This window comes from Anolis sagrei, chromosome 3 (assembly GCF_037176765.1).
Source record: "Anolis sagrei isolate rAnoSag1 chromosome 3, rAnoSag1.mat, whole genome shotgun sequence".
In the NCBI taxonomy this organism is placed as follows: Eukaryota; Metazoa; Chordata; class Lepidosauria; order Squamata; family Dactyloidae; genus Anolis; species Anolis sagrei.
The window spans coordinates 195,490,731-195,503,102 of record NC_090023.1 but is presented as its reverse complement, the minus strand read 5'-3'; the positions used below and the strand labels follow the sequence as shown (position 1 = coordinate 195,503,102).

The following is a 12,372-nucleotide window of genomic DNA, read 5'->3' as shown; positions in this document are numbered from 1 at the left end:
TTAAAAGATTCCATTAATCTCTTCCAAATGAGATAATAAGTTTTCTTCTTGCAGCAATTTTATTTTCTCTGCACTTGGTGTTATAACTTCGAGAAGTGGCATTTGGTGGCAAGGTGTTCTCATTGATGGACTTCTTCTATTCTTAGAATATCCTAGGAACGATGATATAAAGACTCTTTGCAGTTCTGACGTGGAAGGAGAATACTCAAGGGGTTTGCTTCTCTTTTCAGTTTCTTGTTGCTGTAGCTTATTGTTCTGGTAACATACTTGTGCATTGCAGAGATGAAAATCTTGGGTCACAAATAACGCAGCAAGAAATGTGTGACTGAATCCCTATTGTGGTCATGTTGGTTTCTTGACATGGCAAATGCAGCCAGTGGAAGTAAATTGGATCTGGGCTATGAGGATGTACAAAGGGTAGTTATTGCTTGACCGGTTCACACTAGTACTTCAGATCTGTAGGAATGAATATTTTCTACAGTAGGATAGTTGAACGAGAGAGGAGAAATTCAAGTAGAGGTAAATGACACAACGAAAATGATAAAAATGAACCATTCCCATCTGATTGCAAGAATGTAGATGTGAGGAATGAGAGGCAAAATTAGGACTTCACTGCCCCCATAAATTTTTCTTCCATTCCTCAAATTTCTAGCATTTTTCACACCTAGAACAAGATTTTGCAGAAGTATAGGATCAAATAAACGTAAGATCTCTAAATATGGGGGTTTCCTTCTACTCAAGATGAAAGAGGACACACATGAAGGAAAATATGGTCCTAATCTCATTATATATATTGCAGGCAGTAGAAATATATTGTCGAAGGCTTTCTTTGCCGGAATCACTGGGTTGTTGTAGTTTTTTCGGGCGATATGGCCATGTTCTAGAGGCATTTTCTCCTCATGTTTCACCTGCATCTATGGCAAGCATCCTCAGAGGTAGTGTTATCTCCATCCTCAACAGATTAGAGATCTGGGCCAAAACTAACAAAATGACTTTCAACAAGGAGAAATGTAGGATACTTCACTTGGGCAAAAAAAAAAATGCATAGATAATGGACAGGGGACACCTAGCTCAACCACAGTCCATATGATAAAGATTTTAGAGTCTTAGTGGACAACAAGTTGAACATGAGCCAACAGTGTGATGCAGTTGCTTCAAAAGCTAATGAAATTTGGGGCTGCCTCTAAAGGAGTATAGTGTCTAGTGTTAATCAAAGTTGGAGGATAGTCTGAATTTTGGCCCACAATTTGGACTATCCCTCAACTGTGAATCCATCTGAACAGTGGATCTGCTTATAGATCAGAAGGGGGATGGAGCAATCAGGGTATGGAGGGGAGAGAGGAGACAACTTGTCCTTTCTCCTTTCCCTCCCTCATCATCTTGTCGGTGTTAGTGCAGGAAACAGGTAGGAGAACCTATGTCAGGACAGGAGGCAGGTAAAACTCATGTCACAGCAGGAAATGGTAAAGGTAGCTGTCCAGTGGTTATGATCCATGATCAGGGCCATAGATGGTTGGGACTCCCTTCCGTTTCTGCAGTGGCTGGGAAGGGAGTGACTGTTTGACCCATCCTAAGGCCAATCCAGCATACACTAAACTGGATGGACCCCAGTTTTGTAGTCCTGTATAGATCTGTCCTATGTTTCCTATAGTTTTCTTTTCAGTTAGGCATATTTTGGGAGACAAAGGTATTGCATTATTAAGATTTTCCCAGGGGAAGTTAATTATTCAGAATGGGAGAGGAAAATAATTGCCCTTGTAGAACAGGATCCCACATGTAGACAATCATTTATTTGACTCAAAGATATGTCCTTTATACTTTTGTTCCTAGAGGGATAAGAACTTAGACTCTCTGGTAAAAATGCTAAAATATTAGAAAACTAAAAGAAAAGAAAAATCACATGAATGTTGGCCAGATTTTTTCCCCTTTAACTGGGTTTTCATATTTTGAAAAGCAGTATGACACACCTACTGACAGATTACTTCAAACCACCAGTTGCTATGATGACACTCTCACTTTAAATACCTCTACTATATAACATGTAATAATTTTTACTATATTCATAGGGATATTGCATTTAAATAACATTTTGCTTTCCTCCCCCCCTCCCACCTTCCATGCCTCTTCTAATTGCTGCCTCACCTGTACCATAAAGTGCTTCCACTGTCTGCCATACAACTGGAGAGTTCTTCAGTCACCCCACTCAGCCAACTCATCTTTTGCCTGTGAGTCTGGTCTCATAGAATCATAGAATCAAAGAGTTGGAAGAGACCTCCTGGGCCATCCAGTCCAACCCCCTGCCAAGAAGCAGGAATATTGCATTCAAATCACCCCTGACAAATGGCCATCCAGCCTCTGCTTAAAAGCTTCCAAAGAAGGAGCCTCCACCACACTCCGGGGCAGAGAGTTCCACTGCTGAACGGCTCTCACAGTCAGGAAGTTCTTCCTAATGTTCAGATGGAATCTCCTCTCTTGTAGTTTGAAGCCATTGTTCCGCGTCCTAGTCTCCAAGGAAGCAGAAAACAAGTTTGCTCCCTCCTCCCTGTGGCTTCCTCTCACATATTTATACATGGCTATCATATCTCCTCTCAGCCTTCTCTTCTTCAGGCTAAACATGCCCAGTTCCCTAAGCCGCTCCTCATAGGGCTTGTTCTCCAGACCCTTGATCATTTTAGTCGCCCTCCTCTGGACACATTCCAGCTTGCCAATATCTCTCTTGAATTGTGGTGCCCAGAATTGGACACAGTATTCCAGATGTGGTCTAACCAAAGCAGAATAGAGGGGTAGCATTACTTCCTTAGATCTAGACACTATGCTCCTATTGATGCAGGCCAAAATCCCATTGGCTTTTTTTTGCTGCCACATCACATTGTTGGCTCATGTTTAACTTGTTGTCCACGAGGACTCCAAGATCTTTTTCACACGTACTGCTCTCGAGCCAGGCGTCCCCCATTCTGTATCTTTGCATTTCATTTTTTCTGCCAAAGTGGAGTATCTTGCATTTGTCACTGTTGAACTTCATTTTGTTAGTTTTGGCCCATCTCTCTAATCTGTCAAGATCGTTTTGAATTCTGCTCCTGTCCTCTGGACTATTGGCTATCCCTCCCAATTTGGTGTCATCTGCAAACTTGATGATCATGCCTTCTAGCCCTTCATCTAAGTCATTAATAAAGATGTTGAACAGGACCGGGCCCAGGACGGAACCCTGCGGCACTCCGCTCGTCACTTCTTTCCAAGATGAAGAGGAGGCATTAGTGAGCACTCTCTGTGTTCGTCCACTTAACCAATTACAGATCCACCTCACCGTAGTTTTGCCTAGCCCACATTGGACTAGTTTCCTTGCCAGAAGGTCATGGGGGACCTTGTCGAAGGCCTTACTGAAATCCAGGTACGCTACATCCACGGCATTCCCCGCATCTACCCAGCTTGTAGCTCTATCGAAGAAAGAGATCAGATTAGTCTGGCATGACTTGTTTTTGATAAATCCATGTTGACTATTAGCGATGACTGCATTTGTTTCTAAGTGTTTGCAGACCGCTTCCTTAACAATCTTTTCCAGAATCTTGCCCTGTATCGACGTGAGGCTGACCGGACGGTAGTTGTTTGGGTCGTCCTTTTTTCCCTTCTTGAAGATTGGGACCACATTGGCCCTCCTCCAATCTGCTGGAACTTCTCCCATTCTCCAAGAACTCTCAAAGATGGTTGCCAATGGTTCCGAAATGACTTCCGCTAGTTCCTTCAGTACTCTTGGATGTAGTTGATCTGGCCCTGGGGACTTGAACTCATTAAGAGTGGCCAGGTATTCCTGGACGACTTCTATCCCAATTTGGGGTTGGATGTCCTCCAATCCCTCATCCACTCCATCTTGCTGAGGTTGAAGACTCTCTTTTTGTGAGAAGACCGAGGCAAAGAAGGCATTAAGTAGTTCTGCCTTTTCCCTGTCCCCTGTCAGCATTGCCCCATCTTCTCCTCGAAGAGGTCCTATCGCCTCCTTGTTTTTCCTTTTTCTACTGACATAAGAATAGAAGCCCTTTTTATTGTTTTTAATGTCCCTGGCAAGTCTGAGCTCGTTTTTTGCTTTAGCTTTGCGGACCTTTTCCCTACAGGTGTTGGCTATTTGTTTGAATTCTTCTTTGGTGATTTCTCCCTTTTTCCACTTCTTGTGCATGTCTCTTTTGTGTCTTAGCACAGTTAGAAGTTCTTTGGACATCCATTCTGGCTTCTTTGCACTGGTCCTATTTTTTCTCTTTGTTGGCACGGTTTGCAATTGCGCCTTGAGTATTTCACTCTTGAGAAATTCCCATCCATCCGTAGCTCTCTTGTCTTTTAGTATCTGTGTCCACGGAATGCTGCTCAGCGTTTCCTTCATTTTTTGGAAATCAGCTCTCCTAAAGTCCAAAATGCGGGTTTGACTTGTCTTAGTTTCGGCCTTCCTTTGTACCTCAAATTGCAGGAGCACATGGTCACTTGCCCCTAAGGATCCTACCACTTCGACCGCATCGATCAGGTCCTCCGCATTTTTTAGGATGAGATCAAGAGTAGCCAATCCCCTTGTTGCCTCTTCTACCTTCTGGACCATGAAATTGTCTGCAAGGCAAGCGAGGAATTTGTTGGACCTTGTACTCTTGGCCGAGTTTGTTTTCCAGCAAATATCGGGATAGTTGAAATCGCCCATGACTACTACATCTCTTTTCTGTGCCTGTTTGGTCTCCCTTCTCCCTATCACTCTTTCTCCTCTTCTAATGACTATATCTCTCTCACTCTGTGAGCATTCTGCTGGACCAGCCCCCATCCCTTCCCCTATGGAGCAGAGAGATGACAATGATGATGTGGCATTGGTGGACAACAGGCAAAGAAGCAACAAACATTTTTTTTAAATCCCTTGATACGTATTTTAAAAATATTCCCAGATTTAAAAAATAGCTCTAAAAGAGAAAGCATATCTAGGAAAGGGGTACATTATAGTACCCTAATATAAACTTTTCTGTTCTGTTCATTGCTGATATTGCTGACCATACCACTATACTGCGAATGGTTTTTCCCCAACAGGAAATGATGGCCACCATCATTTTTATCAAGCCTTTCATGTGCAAACATGTATCCTCCCCACTGATTATCAGGAAAAAAAGTTTTAAAATGCTCTCTTCCTTTAATTAACATTATAATCACCATGCAGAATTCCTTTGCTTCTCATCAAAAGTGCCTGCATGAAATCCAAATACAGACACACAGGATGATGATTGAAATCCCAGCAGAAACTTTGAACAATTGCACTGATGTAGGCAATTAGGCAATTGAGAAATTATCATCTTGAGCTGAAGAAGATCTGTATAATAGAGAAGTAGCATATAATTACAAAAGCCCCCAATACAACGTCCCGGTCTTTCTCCCCCAGCATTTATTATTATGAACTTGTGAATGTTTGAACCTTCCTTATTCTGATTCAGATTTTTTATCAATCTGATCTAATATAAACAATAGGTCTCCGGGGGGCTTAGCCCACATCTCCCCATGATTGTGCGATAACTTTTCCAGTGGAAATACTGGGGAAATAAAGTCTATATTCAATGGGTTGTTGTAGTTTTTTCAGGCTATATGGCCATGTTCTAGAGGCATTCTCTCCTGACATTTCGCCTGCATCTATGGAAAGCATCCTCAGAGGTTGTAATATATTCAATGTTCAGTAATTTTTCTTTAAAGGCCTACTGGTGATCATGTGTTCAGAAAGTAAAAGGGAAGTACAGTAGAGTCTTGCTTATCCAACCTTTGCTCATCCAACATTTTGTATTATCCAACGGAGTCTGCCTCCTGCCCCGATCCACAGCTGTTTCAATACATTGCGATGTTTTGGTGCTAAATTCATAAATACAGTAATTACTATATAACGTTACAATGTATTGAACTGCTTTTTTGTCAGTTTATTGTAAAACATGATGTTTTGGTGCTTAATTTGTAAAATCATAACATAATTTGACATTTAATAGGATTTTCCTTAATCCCTCTTTATTATCCAACAGTTTTGCTTATCCAGTGTTCTGCCGGCCCGTTTATGTTGGATAAGTGAGACGCTATTGTATGTCCCTCGGTCTGATGCAGGCATGAAAGTCTGGTGGACCATGGATGAAGTTCTGCAGCTCCTTCAGTGACATGATAGCAGATCTCCATATTTCACCTTTATACCACCGTGTAATTCCTAAAAATGTCCCCACCCTCCTCTCTTTCAAAAAACTACTAAAAAATGTTTGCTGATAGGAATAGGGCCACACAGTTATTAAAAATGCACTTTTGGCATACAGGGGGGAGGAGGACAAGAGCACTTTAGTAATGTCATTGAAAAGCAGGCTGTCCTACCTGTACTTCGTGGCCACTATGGTACCGTTAAGAACGACTAACAGCCAAATACTTACCCAATTTTTAACTGTGCTGACTATGCTAGATGTTTTATTGTTGACCATGCTTTTAAATGCATTTTTTAGTGAATAGTTGTTCTATGTTTTTATCTTGATATTTAATTTTGATTAGTACAATGCTGTTATTATTCCTTATTATGTTTATTACTGTAATGTTTTGGTATATGTTGGGCATTGAATTTTTGCCTTTGTATGAATAAACAGCCCCCAGTCCCCCGAGGGAGATAGGGTGGTCTAAAAATAAAGATGATGATGATGATTGTTGTTATTATTATAAGAGGGAAGGAGGGGGGAAAAATAAGGAATTATGCAGCTAGTAGTGCAAGTTTTCAGTTGAGAGTGGGAGGAAGATCAAGAAGATGTTAAGATTTTCAGTTTGTTCCATTTACTGTACCTTTTAAACTTTCTCATTTAATTAAATAATTTTAACAATCTAGAATGTAGTCTCGGACAAACTAGGCAAAACCCCAATTGACTAATATGGGATTTATTTCTGGATAAAACATGCATAAGATTACACTGTTTGACACAATATTATGGAGGGTATTTCTTTGCTGTTCTCCATTATATTTTCAACTTAATCTTTTTAATGGGTAAAGATCAAACATTCATTCAATATTCAAGATGTGAAGACATCATTGATTGATTAGGAGTGTTTTAATATTGATAAGCTATGCAAGCAGTAGATAAAAGGTAACATCATAACCAAATCGATCGGAAATGACGGTGGATACAGTGAGACTCGCATATTGCTTGGGAATACATTCCCAGTGTCCCAATGCCATTTAATTACCTCACTTGTGGTCCCAGTACAATCATCCAGTATGATCATCCAGTACAATCCCATAGAATTGAACTGGATGATCCAGAGCAGTGGTTCTCAACCTGTGGGTCTTCAACTCCCAGAAATCCTAATAGCTGGTAATCTGGCTGGGATTTCTGGGAGGTGTAGGTCAGAACACCTGAGAACCCATGGGTAGAGAACCACCGATCTTGAGATTCCTAGAGAGGTATCTATTCTAGAAATTAGCTAGATCTTCCAACTCAATTATTTGGTAACTTCTGTAGAGAGTATACCAAAGAATCACCCAAAGGACCGAGCCCCCAGTGGTGCAATGGGATAAACCTTGTGATGGCAGGACTGAAGACTGACAGGTCATAGATTCGAATCTGGGGAGAGTGCGGATGAGCTCTCTCTGTCAGCTCCAGCTCCCCATGCGGGGACATCAAAACATTCAGGCGTCCCTGAGCAACATTCTTGCAGATGGCTAATTCTCTCACATTAGAAGCGACTTGCAGTTTCTCAAATTGCTCCTAACACGAAAAAAAAAACCCGAAGGACTTAAGAAATGCCTAGAGATATCATTTCCCTCCAGGCACTGGTAAGTTGTTCTGTGGTTAGAGGAGGTTTCTTGTATTCTCAAAAAAGTAGATCATTATATTCATCTTAAATTGTATTACTTGTATTACCTGTACTAGTAGTTCTCTGTGGCTCTGATTTAAAGTAAGCCATAGAATTATATATTTGGAAAGAGACTCAGGTATCTTATGGTAAATCATCTTTGATAGTTTTTAACATTTCAAGTACGTGGGATTTGAATCCAAGCATCATTCTTCACTTCTATTTCTGAACAAGAGTGGTCTTCTTGCAGGCTCTCTGTTCTAGCTTCAAATGTAAGCAGGTATTCTCTAGCTGCTGGATTTTAAACTCTAGGTCAGTTTCTCTGCATAATGATTTAAGGGATAGTTAAAGTGCTTCATTGAAAGTGATTTTTATCATAATCCTTTGCAATGGAATTGCAATGGAATTGCTGCTGTTCTGTAGCAGTATTCAATTATTCTTCTCATGGCATCAGCTGGACTGTAAGAAAAGCCCCTGGCTACTATAAAAGTCTGTAGAGGAAGAAATAATAGAACCATAGGGTTAGACTTTATGCGCCATTGCATCCAATCTGCTGCTCAATGCAGAATCTCCAGCTAGAGCATCCCTAGCAAATAGATGTCCAGCCTTTTTTTAAAGACATCCAGAGGAGGAGACCCCCAACTTATCTAGGCAGCTCGTTCCATTGTCAAAGTCCCACTGAAGTCTGTGGAATTTTCTCTTGACTCTATTTGAACAGAACTATGATTTCTACAGTGGACGATACAATCTTTGGAGTGAAGTAATGCCTAAAGTCCATCCCTTCTTGCCTGTTGATTGTGCAGCAGCGCAATGTCATGACAAAAGCAATAATGTCCCCATTCAAATTTTGGATTTTTGAATTTTTTAATATTTTTAACATTTAAGGAAGGAAGAAGGTGCATGTGAACAGTATAGTCTAGGAATGCATTTATACTGTAGAAATAATGCAGTTTGATGCCATGATAACTGTCACAGCTCATTTCTACAGAATCTGTCAAAGAGTGCTAGTGACTCATCAAACTTCAAATGCCAGAATTTCATAGCATTATTACTATTATTTCTTATTAATCCCCTCTTCTTCATTTTTATTATTGTATGAAACCACCAAATCAATGTCGCTTTTTTAGACTGGTCATGTAACTATTAATTTGTTAAGATGGCTGAATATTTCCCGTTAATAAGTCAAGCAGGTAAATAATAAATATGCAAACAGAACTAACAGAAAACTTAGTTTATGGCAATATTTATGTTCATAACATATTAATATATTGTAGGTTTCATTCTCATTTTTAAAGGTTTTGTCTGTCTAAAATGTGTTTGGTTGAGGTTCTGTTGTATTTTAACAGATGTGGGAAGAAGCCATTGCCTTAGGCAAAGAACTAGCAGAACAGTATGAAAATGAAATGTTTGATTACGAACAACTCAGTGAACTGTTGGTAAGTTACTTTTTAGTTTATTGCAAAGTTAAAATAAGCATACATTTTTTTAAAAAAATGTCAGATTTATTATTCAATACTTGAATGAGCAGAAAATTCTGCATAATTATGGAAAAATTGTTGGCTGCTGATTAATGGATGAAATTCACAACTGATCAAAAGAAAAATATGATTCTATAAAAATTGATAATTTTGAGTTTTACCCCCTAAATTATGTGTAAAATGATTGCCCCAATATTGTAAAAAAAATTCATGATACTTGCCCTTGTAATTATATAGCGATGTGTCATTTCAATTGTTCATCATCTACCTCTTTTGTCTTCTTAATATTTTTGTACATTTCCCATCCACCATTTTGTACCCCACCTCAAACCATGAGGATAGGAGGATAATAAATTATTACTACTACTACTACTACTATCCAGTGAAGTTTATTCATAACTGAATGTCTAAATCCAGCCATACAATTAGCAGAAATGTGTGACTTTTCACTGCATTAAGAGCAGAGTCCTGTTTATTTCCAGGTCATCTCTTCATTCTTTGTCACTGAATGTTTGCCTTTTATGTTTGTAATCTGCCCTGAGTCCCTTCGGGGAGATAGAGCGGAATATAAATAAAGTTTTTATTATTATTATTAATAATAATAATAATAATAATAATAATAATAATAATAATAATTGTCTATATGACACCTTGATATTTCTGCTTAGGGCCTACATGTTTCTTCATACTAGAATAGTTCCTTTGCTTTTTTCTTTCTTTCTGGGCTCTTACTGGCTTCTTGCACAAAAAAATGCCCTGTTTCTACTTGTCACAAGATGCAATGCTATGGTATTATGTCCGCCTTGTTCTCCTAGAGTGGACCATAGCCACTGGTTGCAAACTTACTCTAGCATTTTTGCTTATCTTAGAAAACAGACTTCCTTGTGGAGTCCTATAATGCAAAAGTGATTGAATGGAAGCTAGGTTTGTCCATTTGAAGTAGGAATGTTGTCTTTGTGTAAATGTTTTTCAAACTAGATAAGGACAATTTGTAAATGACTTTTCCTTTTGCGGCGATTTTCCTTTTGATGTCGCTTGCGCCGTTCCACCGTTCTTTTGCTGACAAATAAACAAAGAATGCTGCTACTCTCTGAACGCTGGCTCAATTTCTCTCTTTATCATTTTCTCTGTAACCAGCTAGTATTCTCCTTGCAGCATGAAAACTCATTTTATAATACAGGCAGAGGTATTTACTGACTGAAGAGGCTAAAAGGAATTTGAAAACAATTTATATTTATATTAATGACTTTTCAAGATGGGTCATGCCTTTTTCAAGAGCGGCTTATACAACATGCATATCGATGTAAATTGTTGATGCTGAGCATCGAGGTTATAAAATATTCATAGCACATGTCCTTGCATTCATTCTGTTAACCCCATGAATGAGTAATTACAGACCCTTTTACTCTTTGACTCAGACAGGTGTTAAAGATAGGTTTTTGAAATACTGTTTCAGTTGTTTTCCATATGGCATATTCTACCATTCTACATATGTTCACAATGAAGCTGTGCATATACTTGACTGAAATTAATCAAACCTGCCTCACCATGAATATATTTATACTAATTATTGGCATTAAAAGGTATAATCTACTTTCCATCCTGCAAAGGTCTGTCTGGAAGTTTGCCGCAGACAAATTAAGTATGATTATCTTGTGATATATTAATTGAGAAACCATGAATGGCACTGAGGCAGCAAAGAAGAACGACTTAAACTAAATTTGCATATCATCAGTGGCAACCACGGGCTTTCATATCATTGGGGTGGTATATCTATTCTTGTGAATTTAGAAGGAGCTATACAATGTTCTGAACTCAGCAATCATTCCTTTTTAAAAACCAAAGAGTGATAAGCAGTTATGAACCCTGGTCAAGCTGTGATTTCCAGCATCTTAACGTGGTTGAGATGCAAATTGTATGCAGAAGAGGGTCTAATTTTCCTACGTGCCTCTATGGCAGTGGTTCTCGAACTGTGTTCCATGAAACACTAGGGTTCCATGAAAGCATTATATAGGTTTCATGAAAAATCTTACAAAATGAAGATCTTATTGAAATTCAATGTACTTTTAGCTTAAAAACGAAAAATAGATCTTTTTGTTTTAAAACCTACAGTATGCAAAATACCTAGGCAATAGGAGAAGGTAAAAAAGGAAGAACTTTGTGGGATCACCGTGCTTAAGACAGAGTTAGGGTTCTGCTGAGAGGGGGGAGTCTTCTGAAGTGTTCAATGCCCAAAAATGTTTAGGAACTGTTGCTCAGTGGATCATACAGGGTTTCAGGAAATACCAGTGGTGAAGCTCAAAGGCATAGATGTAAAACTTTGTTCTGCAGCATTGTACTTTCCTTGCTAGCAGATAGATATATAGTTGGTTGATAGATAGACAGATAGATATTTTCCTTACGATGGAAAAAGAAATAAGATATTCCTATAGGAAGTAGAGGACTCTTCTCAACTGCTGCATTCATTTACAGTTTCTTACAACAATTACCAGGAACACATCTATTCTGTTAACTAAGTTGACCTTAGTTAATAGAGTGTTGTAGATGTGTTTCTGGGAAATACTTACCATTCTATGGTATCAGAGGCAAAAGTAACACTACACCACACACACAAAGAGCATTTCAAGATTGTTCAGAAAAGTTCTTGAAAACCAGTAATATGTACACATGAATTGTAAATAAACTGGTCAGATAGGCTTTGTATAAGTAACAAAACCAAAGTGAAAAGCTTCTTCCAAATGATTATTCAAAAGCTTCTTCCAAATGAACAGCGTCTACTGTTACCATTTTGTATTATTATTATTATTATTATTATTATTATTATTATTATTTGGGGTTCTTTTACCCCGCCCTTCTCATCCCGAAGGGGACTCAGGGCGGCTTACAAAAGCAAAGGCACAATTCGATGCCTGCATCATAAAACAATCATACACAAAATTACATCAATTCACAGTTGACAACAATTCATGCATTATAACCATAAAATCAATAAAATCAATAGGCAGATGTATAGATCTATGTGTTTTTGTACATGCTGGGCAAGCTGGTGAGACGGGCTCATGGGCCCTTTCGTTTTCTCTGT

General features: G+C 38.9%; 1 protein-coding gene across 1 annotated transcript in view; it reads left to right on the top strand.

Annotated features, from left to right (window-relative positions):
• DOCK1 (dedicator of cytokinesis 1) overlaps nucleotides 1-12,372 on the top strand; it is a 530,863-nt gene that overhangs the window by 456,504 nt on the left and 61,987 nt on the right. The window contains exon 39 of the mRNA XM_060768624.2: nucleotides 9,159-9,248. Within this exon, the coding sequence (XP_060624607.2) occupies nucleotides 9,159-9,248 (90 nt within the window). The remainder of the gene's footprint in view (nucleotides 1-9,158; nucleotides 9,249-12,372) is intronic.